The sequence below is a fragment of the Podarcis vaucheri genome (assembly GCF_965113315.1).
Source record: "Podarcis vaucheri genome assembly, chromosome: 5".
NCBI classification, from domain to species: domain Eukaryota; kingdom Metazoa; phylum Chordata; class Lepidosauria; order Squamata; family Lacertidae; genus Podarcis; species Podarcis vaucheri.
Window position 1 is genome coordinate 5,325,185 of NC_138763.1, and position 14,861 is coordinate 5,340,045.

Here is a 14,861-nt window from a genome sequence, read left to right on the forward strand (position 1 = left end):
TCCTTCATCTGTAGATCTCAGGGCAGTTCAAAGCATAAAAATACAAGATAAAAACACAAAATACACCATGAACACTGGGAGACTTCATTCTCTGCCCCCCACGCCCCGGAAATAAGGAAAAATGGGTCGGCAAGGAATGCGGAAGCCTGTTGTTCTCTCTTAGTGCTATTTAATTTACCTTTATCTCAAAGTATGGGACACGGGTGGCGCTGTGGGTTAAACCACAGAGCCTAGGACTTGCCGATCAGAAGGTCAGCGGTTCGAATCCCCGCGACGGGGTGAGCTTCCGTTGCTTGGTCCCTGCTCCTGCCAAGCCAGCAGTTCGAAAGCACGTCAAAGTAGATAAATAGGTCCCGCTCCTGTGGGAAGGTAAATGGCGTTTCCGTGCACTGCTCTGGTTCGCCAGAAGCGGCTTAGTCCTGCTGGCCACATGACCTGGAAGCTGTACGCCGGCTCCCTCGGCCAGTAAAGTGAGATGAGCGCCGCAACCCCAGAGTCGGCCACGACTGGACCTAATGGTCAGGGGTCCCTTTACCTATCTCGAAGTATCTCAAGGTGTCTCAACCGTGAGAGTCACAAGGGTCAAATGGAGGTGCTGTGTGTTTGTGTGTGCGTGTGTGTGCGCGCGCACACATCTCAGCTGGCCCATGGGCGTGAGGTCCCTCACCTCTGATGTAGCTGTTCATGAGTCCTTTAAAGCCCCAGGTGTGTGGATGCTGCAGGTGGAGGAAAGGACAGGGATGCTAAGTCTTTCCTGAGCTACCCTTTCCTTTTACCAGATCAAAATAAAAAAATCCCTTCCAGTAGCACCTTAAAGACCAACTAAGTTAGTTCTTGGTATGAGCTTTCGTGTGCATGCACACTTCTTCAGATACACTGAAACAGAAGTTGCCAGATCCTTCTATATAGTGAGAAGGTGGGGAGGGGTATTACTCAGAAGGGTGGTAGGAATGGGAGATTGGCAGATAGCTGAGATGAGCCTGTTGACGACTCTTAACGACTGTAATGGGTCTTACAGGAAAAGACCAGGGGTGAGAAGGTGAAAAATGGCTTAGTCATGTATAATGAGATAAGAATCCAATGTCTCTGTTCAGACCAGGTCTCTCCATGGTTTTGAGTTTGGTAATGAGTTGCAATTCAGCAGCTTCTCTTTCCAGTCTATTTCTGAAATTCTGGAAGGGATTTTTTTATTTTGACTATGGCAGACCAACACAGCTACCTATCTGTAACTTTTACCAGATGTTAGTGCGCTTGGGGTAGCACGAAGCACACACCTGCTCCTTACTTCTTGCTCACATGGGCAAGAAAACTCAGGAGCATTAACTGCATCAGGTACTGCATTTTTTTAAAAAAAGCGCAGCTTGGATCTTGGGCAAACACAATCATTACTCTTGCCAGAATTTCATTACTGGGATAGTGAGCATCTCCTCACTGCTTTCCTTTCCATCCAGTCTGGAGGATGCATTTTCTCACTGTTTGCTGGATATTTCTTTCTTTCTTTCTTTTTTTAAAAAAGTCAGAAAACACAATATATTTTCATTTGGAAGTGGGAATTGCTAACATTAATTGTGCTCCTCTTGGAGAGAGTCGCAAATTTCCACAGCAGCAAGCCTGGAAAAAATAACTTTGGATCTGTCATGGTTAATAAGTGTTTTAATCTGACGGCTTTAAGGGCTCGTTTTGGCCACTTCAGCTGTCCTGGTTAATCTAATTTGTGCAAGAGACTTTCAAGAAAAGGTTTAAATATGTACATATATGAATGCAACCTCTCTCCGTCTTGGACCAGGAGGAGGGGCTGGTGGCTGAAGCGCAGTTTACCAGGCCTCTGAAAAGCTGCCGTCTCGGAGGGGTGCTAGCGCTGCAATTCTAATTTGCTGGTAATAACAGAACTAATTGGAGAGGTTTCTTGCCATTAGTGCCTAATTTTCTTTTCAGCAAAGCTATAACAATTTTCGGTTTTGTCAGGTAATCACCCAAAAGGAAAACAAGGGGATTAAAGCACCGTTTTTCCCTGGGCTGGAGCTCCTGGCGGGTGTTTTCACTGTAAGATAAGCTTAGCAAGCCCTGCCCAAGCTAACATAGTAAATCTCCCACTGCAAACACAGCGCTGCCCAGGGTGGAAATATTGAATGGTCACCGGATAACCACGACAGCAAAGGTTCGGCATAGTTTATTTCTGGTTTGGCAAATGGCAGCCGCCTCCTTTTCTCTGCCCCTCCCCACCTTATCCCCACACTTTTACCTCCCTGTTCAGCTGTCTGGGATTTCTCCCAGTTTCCTTGATTCTCCCTTTGCTCGCCTGCATCTTCGCTTCTTCAGACTCGTCTGCGCAGCAGTTCTCATTGGGCGTGTGCCCACGTGACTCCCCGCCACTGGAGGCCAATAGAAGTCGCGGGCTGCCGGTGCCGCTTTTTCAGTTACTCTGCCTCTGCCTGATCGTGGCCCCTCATTGACTGCTGGAGCAATGGGTGCAAGCGTTGGCCCGTTGTTCATAAGCAGCTTGGGCATGCAAGGTTGGCGAGGGAGCAGCGCTCTTCCTAGAATGGTCCTGGAAGCACCCAGTTAAATGCCCGGTCATGATTGCTTCTTCCTTAATGTCTCAGATCTCTTTGCTGTGGTGCACGTTTCAGGGATGAACGGATGGGCAAGGGATTTGGAATAGAAAGAAGCAAAGCAAAACGAAACACAAGGCGTTTTGTGGAGCTTACTGCTACAAGATGCAGGGACAGCCACTAGATTTAGATGGCTTTTCAAGGACGTTAGATAAACCCAAGGAAGAGGGAGAGGCTGTGTCGGATGCCCCCCCACAAGCACCAGTTTCTATGGTGCCAAGTTCCTCCTGCACAGTCGTAGGCCGTGTGGGCCGGATTCAGCTAACTCGCTCCACTCGCATAAGCTAGTGCAAGGATTCCTGCTGCTGTAAGGAAGCTTTCGCCCCTCTCTCTGCATGCCCCCAGGGCCTCCCCAAAATCTGCTGTGGAGAACAGGGGAACCCCCCAGAACATCATGAAGGGGAGCAGAGGAGATGATTGATCCACTGGGCAAGCAGGAGTCCTTTTGCAGATGGAATGGTCTCCTTGTGCTATATTTCTCCAATGAAAATTTCTCCAATGAAAATAGAGACATCCTAAATAATCACAATCACAATCATTTTATTATTTATACCCCACACATCTGATTGTGTTGCCCCAGCCACTCTGGGCAGCTTCAAACATATATAAAAACATAACAAAACATTTAACATTAAAAAGCCTCCTTAATCAGGACTGGCTTCAGATGGCTCCTCAAGGTTGTATCATCTCCTTGGCTCGGGGGCTGCATAACTCCATACCTTCCAACATTTCTCTGATGAAAATAGGGATGTCCTAAGGAAAAGCGGGACAGTGCAGGATTAAATCAGAAACTGGGACGGCGTCCGTAAATCCAGGAATATCCCTGGAAAAGAGAGACACTTGGAAGTTCTTCAGCAGTGGGGAACGGGAGAGGAATAGGAGGGGCACCACAGCATATTAATTTTCAACATTGGCAGCTTGAGTTTTGGGTATTCCTCTGGTTCTTTTGTTTCTTCTTGCACACCCATGTGGAGCAGAGAACAATTAAGATTGCGGGTGGGAAATTAATTTAAGTGGACTGGGAGATGAATTGGAAGAGCACAAGCGCGTCACCTGTGTCATGTCACCTGTCCTGTCACCTGGTAGCTGCAATTCCACCTGGCAGCCTCAGAGGGAGAGATGGGAAGCAGGGATCCCTCCATAGGCAGCTCCTGCCCATGAGCTGTTTCTATGCTGCCTGGTCATTATGAGAACGAAAGTATTTTATTTAATTTATATGCCACCTTTAACTTCCAAGATCTCATGGTTCGGCCAAGAGATGGTGACTGGCCTAGGGTCACCCAGGGAGCTGCTCCATAGAATCATAGAATCATAGAGTTGGAAGAGACCACAAGGGCCATTGAGTCCAACCCCCTGCCAAGCAGGAAACACCATCAGAGCACTCCTGACATATGGTTGTCAAGCCTCTGCTTAAAGACCTCCAAAGTAGGAGACTCCACCACACTCCTTGGCAGCAAATTCCACTGTCGAACAGCTCTTACTGTCAGGAAGTTCTTCCTAATGTTTAGGTGGAATCTTCTTTCTTGTAGTTTGGATCCATTGCTCTGTGTCCGCTTCTCTGGAGCAGCAGAAAACAACCTTTCTCCCTCCTCTATGTGACATCCTTTTATATATTTGAACATGGATATCATATCACCCCTTAACCTCCTCTTCTCCAGGCTAAACATGCCCAGCTCCCTTAGCTGTTCCTCATAAGGCATCGTTTCCAGGCCTTTGACCATTTTGGTTACCCTCCTCTGGACACGTTCCAGTTTGTCAGTGTCCTTCTTGAATTGTGGTGCCCAGAACTGGACACAGTACTCCAGGTGAGGTCTGTCCCCCATCTTGTATTTGTGCCTCTCATTTTTTTTGCCCAAGTGCAATACTTTACATTTCTCCCTGTTAGCTGAGTGGGGATTCGAACTTACTCTCCCAGGTCCTACTCCAAAACTTTATAACCATTCTACCACACTGGATCTAAGAATTGGTGCCTGAACTTGGTTTTTTCCTCTTCCCTCCCTGTCCCTCACTTTTTGCATGTTGTGGCTTTTAAAAAGAAAGAAAGAAAAAGATTACAGGGCCTGCCTTGTTTTAATTCCTTGTTCTGTAAGCCACTCTGGGAGCCTTTGGGGCTGAACATTCATAAGTAAATAAATGGATAACCGTTGCCTCTTGGTTTACGTCTTGCTGGCATCCTCTCTCACCCCTCCCTCCCTTAGAGCAGGGTAGTGAACCTGCAGCTCTCTAGAAATTGTTTAACTCTGACCATCCCATTGGGCATGCTGGCTGCTGGGGCTGCTGGGAGTTGGAGCCTAGCTTCATGTGGAGGGCCACACGTCCCCCCACGCATCCCTGGACGACTGATGCAGGGCTTTTCATAAGCTTTATGAAATAACTATGGCTGGCCCTTCGCCGAAGACTATCTCCTTGCAAGGTGCGGTTTTGAATTCTAGGCTAAATGTGCATTTTATAACCTTTCATAACATTCTTTAAAGGAAATTAAATATTTTAATGAACGCGATCACTTAAAGGGGACTATTTATGTAATGCGAAAAGTTAAAGTCACCCCAACGCAAGAAATGCCAGGAAACTCTAACGCTTTTTATTTGCATTTAATAAATAGAGCGTGTTTTCCACCATTTTGTTTATTATGGCTGGTATAGATGTACTTGTAAATTTTGGGGTTTATTTTTATTTTAGCAGATGTGCACAATGGAAGTTGACCATATATCTGTTTCCCATTGCAGCCTGGAGGGATATTGCAATGCCGCTATTTGTTCCAAGGCAATTTTGACATGCCCTTTCCTCTTCCTTTGGCTTCTTTCAGTCCGGGCCGGCGCTCCAAGCTGCCCCTCGGGACTGCCAAGCAGGGACATTAAAAGGCTCGAAGGAAGGGAAGGAAGCAATTGTAATGTGTGCGTTTTTATGTGTGTGTTCCGTAGGGAGGGACCTGGAGACCTGTGGCCCCCGCCATGCGAAACAGGAAGACTCTTCCAAGCCGAACGATCCGGACCAGTTCCTGCAGAAGACGGCCAAGGTAGCATCTCGTTGGAACTGACCTCAGTGTGCTGTCTGAAGGGTTTGTTTCCACTCCCCTGAAAGCAAGGGGAATGGCCGCAGCGGCAGAGGCTCCCAGGTCCCACCCAGGTCCCAGGCATCTCTAGGTAGGGCTGGGAGAGAACCCCACACCCTGAAATCATGGAGAGCTGCTAGCAGTCAGTGTAGTCAGTATTAAACCAAATGAATGCCGTGACCTGGCTTGGTATAATGCCACAAATGCTCAGGGCGACATGTTGAAGTGGGGTTATGTTAAGAAATCCCCACTCAGCCATGCAGCGCTCCCTGGGTTCATTTGGGCCGGTCTCTCTCTCTCAGCCTCACTTACCACACCGTTCTTGTTGGGGTGATCAGACAGGGCTGGGCCGTGGGGCTCTTTGCACTCATCCTTAAGCTCCTTGCATGAAAAGCAGGATGCTGGTGCGATAAATAAAATCCTATTTCAGCTCAAGGACATCTGATATTGGGGGGGGGGACCTGATTTGTTTAGGGCGTGTGAACAAACTAGCAACCAGCGCTGCTATTTTAAAGTGGGTTATTGTGAGTCCTAAACGTAACCTGGCTGCAGCATTTTGGACCAACTGAAGCTCCCAAGTTGTCTTTAAGGGCAGCCTATGCAAAGCACGCAGGTGGCGCTGTGGGTTAAACCACAGAGCCTAGGACTTGCCGATCAGAAGGTCGGCGGTTTGAATCCCCGCGGCGGGGTGAGCTCCCGTTGCTTTGTCCCTGCTCCTGCCAACCTAGCAGTTCGAAAGCACGCCAGCGCAAATAGATAAATAGGTACTGCTCTGGCGGGAAGGTAAACGGCGATTCAGTGTGCTGCTCTGGTTCACCAGAAGTGGCTTAGTCATGCTGGCCACATGACCTGGAAGCTGTACGCCAGCTTCCTTGGCCAATAAAGCGAGATGAGCGCCGCAACCCCAGAGTCGGCCACGACTGGACCTGGTGGTCAGGGGTCCCTTTACCTTTTTATGCAAAGCACATTGTAATAGTCCAGTCTGGAGGTTATCAGAGCACGGAGTGCCATGGCCAAGTCAAGGGGCTGTAGCTGCCAAACCAGCTGTGGGTGGAAATAGGCACTCCTAACCTCTGATGTCACCACTTGCGCCTCCCATGAGAGCATTGGATCCTGGAGTTCCCCCAGAGATTTGGAGCTGCTCCTTCCAGGTGATTGCAATGTCCAGCCCAGAACAGGCTGCTTCCCCTCCTTGTTCTTATGTGGCCGTGGCTGCCCTGTAGGCACAAGACCGGCCAGCTGCTTCTCGCCTCTGGGGAGTGTTCTTTAAAAAGAGGAGTAGCCATGGCCCATGTGAAAGCATTTCGGCACGCCGTGGGTTTGTTCTGGGCTTGGCTCCTTTGCTCTGTTGTTTGGAATTAAGTGCATCCCTTTCCTGCGCTCCCGTGGGCAACTCCCTGTGGCTCCTGCAGGTGGTCTACATCTTGGAGAAAAAGCATTCCAGGGCAGCCACCGGCTTCATCCGCCTCCTGACTGACCGCAACAGCGAGCTCTTCAAGAAGTGCGCCATGTTCTCGCCCGTGGACCACAGAGTGCCTCGTGCGTATGTGGCCTTGGCTGACTGCCCGCCGGACTTCATCACCAGGCCTGAGGACTATTCCAACACACTGTTCATCTGCCGTATCGTGGACTGGAGGGAAGACAGCAACTTTGCCCTCGGGTATGTGTGCACATAGGTACAGTGTTACCTCGAGATGCGAACAGAACATAAGACGTGTCTGCGCGTGTGGCGTTTTGCTGCTTCTGCGCATGTGCGTGACGTCATTTTGACTGTCTGCGCATGCGCAAGTGGTGAAACCTGGAAGTAACGCACTCCGTTACTTCTGGGTTGGCGCGGAGCGCAACCCGAAAGCGCTCAACCTGAAGCGTATTTATCCCGACGTATGACTGTATTTATTTATGTATTTGCAGGTTTCATAAGCCACCTTGGCAGTCAAAAGAATAAAATCAAAGCACAAGAGGTTACAGACTCAGTATGCTAAAAGCGATAAAGCAATACTTACAGTTCTGAAGTTAATACTCCTATAAAATAACTGGGTCACACTTAAGGGGGGAGCCTTCTCAAACAAAAGATGCTTTAGTAGATGCCTTAATGTCAGAAACACTGGGCGTTTGTCTGATTAATTTATATCCTGCCCTTCCTCCTGAAGGAGCCCAAGGCAGCCATAGGTAACTGATTCCAGAGGGCTGGTGCATCAACACTAAAAGCCCAGTTCCTAGTGCATATGAAGTCCACTGCTGATGGTATGTAGCATTCTCAGCAGTGAACCATTTGAGGAGTGCTGTTGCCAGGCAGTGATATACTGGGCAAGGTGGTGCCTTAGGTAACCTGGTCCCAGGTTATTCAGGGCTGAGGGTCAAATATTGAACTGCACTGGCAACTTAGTGGCAAGCAGTACAGCTCCCTTAGCTGGAACCTAGCATGGCGCTGATGGGACATCCCAGTTAGCAATCTTGGTGCCGCATTCTGCACTGGCTGCATCTTCTGGACCAAGCCAAGGGAAGCTGCACATGGAGCACATTGTGGGCATCCAACATGTGGCTGCTGGCTGAAATTGGGTGAAATGAGGGGTCTAGGAAGCAGCCCACAGCTCAAGGGCAGTGAAGCGCAGGCTTAGCATGCAGGGAGGTCCCAGTTTGATCCCTGTCATCTCGCTTGTGTGTGGCGCAACATTGGCTATGCAGCCATTCTGCTGTATGCTTTGCTATACTTACCTGCCTGTCACTCTGGCCTTTTCCCCACCCTTAAAGGGTTTGTGTTGTCGCAGGGCTGGGCAAAGGCCCCTGCTTGAGACCTTGGGGAGCCACTGCCTGTCAAGGAGGTTGAATGGATCAATGGCTTGGCTTGGACAAGATAGCTTCACACAGTGGCGTAGCGTGGGTTGTCAGTACCCGGGGCAAGGCAAGTAATTTGCGCCCCCTAACCCCTAACCTGCCGCCGCTGCCAGCTTCTTCTTGCTGCTGCCTGGTCTGGTCTGGTGTGGTTCTCTCCCACGCTCAGCGCTGCGCTGGGCGGCCGCTGCACTGTCCCTCCCCCAGATAGTCCCTCGCTCTCTCTCCGCACCGCACGCTTGGCACCCACCCCCTTCACAGTGGGCGGCGACCCGGCGGCTCGGATCGGATTCGCACAGCCAGCACTGCAGTGAGAGAGAGCCAGGTAGGGGCAGAGAGCTGCGAGTGCGAGCGCGCCCCCCCAGATGTTGTGCCCGGTGCGGCTGGCCCCCCCGCACCCCCCACGCTACGCCACTGGCTTCACATCTACGGATGCTTGAGTTACCCCAGAAAGAGCAGTTCTGCAAAACTGCAAAGTGTTGCTGCTGACCTTTAAAGCCCTAAACAGCCTTGGCCCAGTATACCTGAAGGAGCATCTCCACCCCCATCATTCAGTCTGGACACTGAGGTCCAGCTCCGAGGGCCTTCTGGTGGTTCCCTCCCTGCAAGAAGTGAGGTTACAGGGAACTAGGCAGAGGGCCTTCTCAGTAGTGGCACCCACCCTGTGGAACTCCCCCCCATCAAATGTCAAGGAAATAAGCAACTATCTGACTTTTATAAGACATCTGAAGGCAGCCCTGTATAGGGAGGTTTTTAAATGTTTGATCTTTTATCACTTTTATAATTATTATTAATAATAATATTCTATTGGGAGCCGCCCAGAGCCGGGAAACCCGGCCAGATGGGTGGGCTATAAATTTATCATCATCTTAAGTGAGGAGGTGGCATGAATAATAATAATAATAATAATAATAATAATAATAATAATAATAATAATAATAATTTATTTTTATGCAACCCATCTGACTAAGTTGCCCCAGCCACTCTGGACGGCTCCCAACATAATATAAAAACATAATGAAACAGCATTAAAAACCTCCCGATACAGGGCTGCCTTCAGATGTCTTCTAAAGGTTGTATAGTTACTTATCTCATTGACATCTGTATAGTTACTTATCTCTTTGACATCTGTATAGTTACTTATCTCTTTGACATCTGATGGGAGGGTGTTCCACAGGGCGGGTGCCACTACTGAGAAGGCCCTCTGCCTAGTGGTGACCCAATGTTGTCACTGTCTGCAGCTTGCCAGGGTTTCAGGCTAGGGACTGCCTCCGCCCCACCTGAAAGACGTTGGTCTTGAGTGGTAAGAACCTTCTCTGCCTGCCCTGCCGCTTACCCTAAGAAATGTGAAAAAGGGAATGGGGTTTCCTTTGAGGTTGTGCCCTCGGAATCCCCCTCGGAAGTGGATCCTGATCAGGGGCGAGTGAAGCCTGGACTGTGTCCTGGTGGTGTGCTTTTAGGGGAGGGGCTTCACTTCCACAACTCTTGGGTGCCACCTGGTGGTCAATCGAAAGGTCCTTCCTCCCTCTTGGAAGGTGGCTGCTTTGACAGGTGAACAGAGGAGGGGGTTGTTGTTTTTTGCAGTTTGCTTTACGTGGGGAAAGTAGCAGCAGAGGAAAGATCATGGGTTGTGTGTAGCTGAAGGTGTGGTTCTGTGGAAGAATCCCATCATACCCCCCTACAGGTCTTAGGGTGGTACCTTCATTGCCCTTGGCTGGCTCATAGCTTCACCTGAAAGAGAGCAACTGCAGGAGGCAGATAAGAGGCAGGTGTGCAGGTGGTTCAGGGTTAAGCATTTTGCATCTTTGGAGGGGTCAGGATTTAGAGGTATCGCTTGGGACACTTGGCCGGAATACGCCAAGGTTTGCTGGGTGCAAGGGTCCGAAGATCTGGAGGCCTCACTGAGTCTCTTGGCGCTGATCTGACTATCATTTCCTGACCTCTGTTGCCTCTTTGGTTTTTGGGAGCAAGGGCACACTTGGCAAATCAGTCAGAGCTGAACCCCCAAGCTGCATTGGCTCCCAATACCCACCAAACTTTGCTCTTCAACAGTGGGCAAGCGCCTGAGATTGATAGAGCTTGGGTCAGTTTGAGCTGAGAAAGAGCTGATGCGAAAGCTTTCCAGTTTCGATTTTGCAATACCAAATTCAGTGGCGTAGGCATTTTTCCTGAAAATGTAAAAAATGCAACCACTTAGATATTACGAAGATTTATTGTCCTCTTAAAAAAAATATTGCCTGGTGCCATTGTTTCCTTTGTTGTCTGCATTTTGGCAACATTCCTCCCTCTTTCCTGAATTACTTACCTGGGTGATGCAATGAGGTCACCTTGCTAATTACCCAGTTGGCTGTGGCTACAAAATGAGGTCACTGAGTGCAGTTGGGCAGTGAGGGTAAGTGAAGGGCATTATAAAAGTGAGTATTCAAATATTTTTGCGTGGGGTGTGGATAACTCACCCAAAGAGGAGGTGCTTTTTGGCATTACTGGAAACACTTGTGAAAAACTGGGAGTAGCTCCTAGCTGTTTGACGTTATTGAGGCCCCTTGGCTGAGATCTGCCGGTTAATATGGATGCATCTGCATAACATTACCATTGTCTGCTTTTCCAACCGCCTAAGATATCCTCTTGCTGTTCTCTGTAGCAGGACGTTAGTGTTGTCTGGGGATCTGCAGAAGGGTATTAAGGAAGTTCCCTGGGGAGCAGTAATGCCCAAATTGGCATCACAAAAAGGGAACGAATAAGAACTGTGAACAGTTCAATTTTTTTCACACACACACCATTTGTGATGGTGCAAATGCGTCTGGCCCTTATTACCAATAGTTCTGCAGAGTCTCTAAGACTTGCTGTTGCTGGTTGCAAAAAGTCCCTTGATCCAGGCTCAGGCCGGCGTTGGTGTTGGACTTTGCTTCCCATCTCTTTCCCTTTCATGCCCCAAAGTGCTTGCATTTGAATATGCATAACCGTGATGTTTCACCTAGGCGTAGAAAAAGCTTTCTTTCCAGCACAGGGTAGATGGCTTGCCTGCCTCTAACAATTCAGCTCTGCGCAGAACAGCTCTGCTTGACTCCTCAGTCTTGCGCCTGGGGAACCTCCCTGTTTCCTGTAACTTGCTACTTTGCCATTTGTCTCGGAGATTTCCCCAACAAACTTAATGACAGAATAATTTTCTTTTTCAAATGAATCATCCTTGTTACCAGGCCAGACTGCTCTACGCATCCCATTTTCTCCAAGAACCAGTCATGTCTGCCTCTTAGCTCTGTCTGAAGCATGTCTGCACAACGTATTGTCCTGTCCCGTGGGGAAGATCCCATTGTTTGTGGCCCTTTCTTGCTGGATGTAAAAAGCACCTGCAGCAATATGCTGGGCAACTTAATCCTGAATTTATCCAAGAATAGGTCTTTGAACCTTGCTACTAATCTCCCTTCCCCTTCTTTAAGTCTGAACCGGTGTGTTTTAAGCCAGAGGAAGCCAAATGGAGATCTGTAGCAGGAGGGTGACTCTACCCTGGTCTCTCCCTGAGCTGGAGAGAACCACTTTGTTGGCCATGGGCACCAAGATACCATATTGGCCCCAATATAAGCCGCACCCGAATATAAGCCGCACCTTTAAAATTTGAGAGGAAAGAAGAAGAAAAGACAATACCTGAATACAGTGGTGCCCCGCAAGACGAATGCCTCGCAAGACGGAAAACCCGCTAGACGAAAGGGTTTTCCGTTTTTGAGCTGCTTTGCAAGATGATTTTCCCTATGGGCTTGCTTTGCAAGACGAAAACGTCTTGCAAGTGTTCTGATTTTTTCCCGCTTCCCCCCTTTTTTCTAAGCTGCTAATCCGCTAATAGCCTTTTAGCCGCTAATCCGCGAATCCTTTAATAGCCGCTAAGCCTTTAATAGCCGCTAAACCGCTAATAGCGCTAATCCTCTAAGCCGCTAATAGGGTTGCTTCGCAAGACGAAAAAACTGCTAGACAAAGAGACTCGCGGAACGGATTAATTTCGTCTTGCGAGGCACCACTGTATAACTCGCTCCCTTAAAATTCTGCAGGCACTCACACCCGTTCCATTTTACTGTATATCTGTTTCAGCAGTGGTATCGTAAAGGCCAGTTTTTGTAAGGTCGTGAAATTAAGATGCACTTTAACTTTTCACGGTGGGAATTTGGGAAAAAGTGAGGCTTATATTTAGGCCACTTTTGTAACTAATCCTTGCAAGTATGTGGCAATCCCTAAGGAAGAACTTCTCCCCTCCTTCAAATCTTTTGCCGCAGGGTAGGAGGATCCCTTTCTAATACAATGCCCAGAAAGTGTTTCAGAGTTTGCAATTAGTTTACAAGCTAGCAGGCAGTCGTGTGATCAAGCAGTAGCCCAAATGACCCCCCCTCCAGCTGAGCAAAGAATTTGAGCCTGGGTCTTTAGTGTTCAGACCTGACTTTCTTGTCTACTGTGTGGGGCCTCCCATCCTAAGTGTAGAATATAGGCAGGTTGGTTTCTGCTGCTCTGCAAGGTTTCATGCATATTGTAATCCGGCAAAAAGTGTGCCCCAGCCTTCCCCCATTTTGGTGCCTTCCAGATGTTTTTGAATAGAACTCCCATCACCCTTAGCCTGTGTGGCCATTGGGCCTTCTCGGTAGTGGCGCCTGCCCTGTGGAACTCCCTCCCACCAGATGTCAAGGAAATAAACAACCACCTGACTTTTAGAAGACGTCTGAAGGCAGCCCTGTTTAGTGAAGCTTTTAATGTTTAATAGGTTATTGTATTTTAATATTCTGTTGGAAGCCGCCCAGAGTAGCTGGGGAAACCCTGCCAGATGGGTGGGGTATAAATAATAAATTATTATTATTATATTGTCTGGACAGCACCAGGATGGAGCAGGCTGCTGTATCCTCTTAGCCATTTCCCTCTCTCCTCTAGCTTGGTAGAGAACACCCCCCCCACCTCACCTGCATGCTCCATTGGGGGTTGTTAAAGTATCCTGTAACCTGCTCAAAATGATTATGCCCTCCTTCTTCGACTTCTGTGTCTCCTTTTCATAGGCAGTTGGCTCAAAGTCTTGGGCAGGCTGGTGAAATTGAGCCGGAAACGGAAGGCATCCTCACGGAATACGGCGTGGATTTTTCGGACTTCCAGCCAGATGTCCTGCAGTGCCTTCCCCAGAACCTCCCCTGGGTTATCCCACCAGAAGAATTTGCCAAGAGGAGAGATTTAAGGTAAAAATCTCAGCCGTTTTCTTTCAGGCCTCTTGTCCGCTTACAGGTTGCCTTGGGATGGGGCTGTAGTTGGTCTGGGATTCTTTCACAGGGAAAATAGGCCAAGTTGTCTCAAGTTTCGGTTGGATGCAGACAGCTTCTGTGTTTGGGAAGTTTTGCCTTTAAAGGGCTTGTGAGGACAGGAGGGCATATTCGAATGAAAGGCTCAAACTGGAGAACTTTGGGGCCTTTACTTATTTATTTTTGGTCCAGTATTACAGCTTTTGGCATGGTGGGGTGCAAAATGTACAGACAGTACCTTTAATTTCATCTTCTTTTTCATGGATCTAATTGTGACTGCGACAGTAGCAGGTTTCTCAGTAGCATGGATCCCTCTTGCCGGGCACATTTTGATAATAAAACTGTCAACTTTGTAGAACACGTTTTATGGGTCGTGTCTGTTGACCAGCGTATGGAAAGCAGGAAACGTGATGAGGATTGTTGGAAATCTCCAAACCTGCCTGTGGGCTTTGGTGGCTCATGCACTCTTTGCAACGAAAGCGCCGAGAGCAGCTTTTGCTTCCTCCCTTTTCATAAGCTGTGTAGCTCATCAAAGGCCCATTTCTTGAGTCTACAGATCTTGGCTCGGATTGCCAGCCAGCCTCTAAACAGATTACATAAAACAACTTAAAATATTCATTTTAAAAAGTCAGCCGAAAGAAAATTTAAAAAACAAGTTGACACGAAATGTTAATGAAAGATAAATAAAATCAGTATTTTTAAAACAATTGCACGCAATAAAACTATAAGTGATTGTAACATGCAGCTTTTGACATGTCTGGGTAGCTTTGGTGAAGTGAAGGTTTTTAGCAGATGCCAAAAACAACACAGCAGAGAGTTCCAGAGAGTAATGAATCAGCAGCAAGTGCCGATCTCTGAGCAGAGTAGAACATGCTGGCAAGGTCTCACTCCTGTCAGCAATCACGCTGCAGTTATCTGCACTAACTGTGGCATTCCACTTCCTCAAATTCTGCGGCACGCAGGAAGCATCTGGGATCGAGGGCTCTCCTTCCAGAGCTAGAGGCAGCAGAGCATCTGAATACCTGTTGCTGGAAACTGCAAGAAGGGGAGAGTGCTCTTGTGCGTGAGCTCTTGCACGCCTTCTTCTCCAAACCACAGCGTGAG

General features: G+C 48.4%; 1 protein-coding gene across 5 annotated transcripts in view; it reads left to right on the forward strand.

The window, feature by feature from the left end:
- DIS3L2 (DIS3 like 3'-5' exoribonuclease 2) overlaps positions 1 to 14,861 on the forward strand; it is a 203,649-nt gene that overhangs the window by 92,177 nt on the left and 96,611 nt on the right. For all 5 annotated transcript variants that reach the window (XR_014220095.1, XM_082223950.1, XM_082223951.1 and 2 more), the window contains 3 exons: positions 5,534 to 5,628; positions 7,077 to 7,324; positions 13,524 to 13,697. Coding sequence is in view for 4 of the 5 variants with exons in the window: in XM_082223950.1 (XP_082080076.1) it covers positions 5,534 to 5,628; positions 7,077 to 7,324; positions 13,524 to 13,697 (517 nt within the window). In the remaining variant the exon portion in view is untranslated. The remainder of the gene's footprint in view (positions 1 to 5,533; positions 5,629 to 7,076; positions 7,325 to 13,523; positions 13,698 to 14,861) is intronic.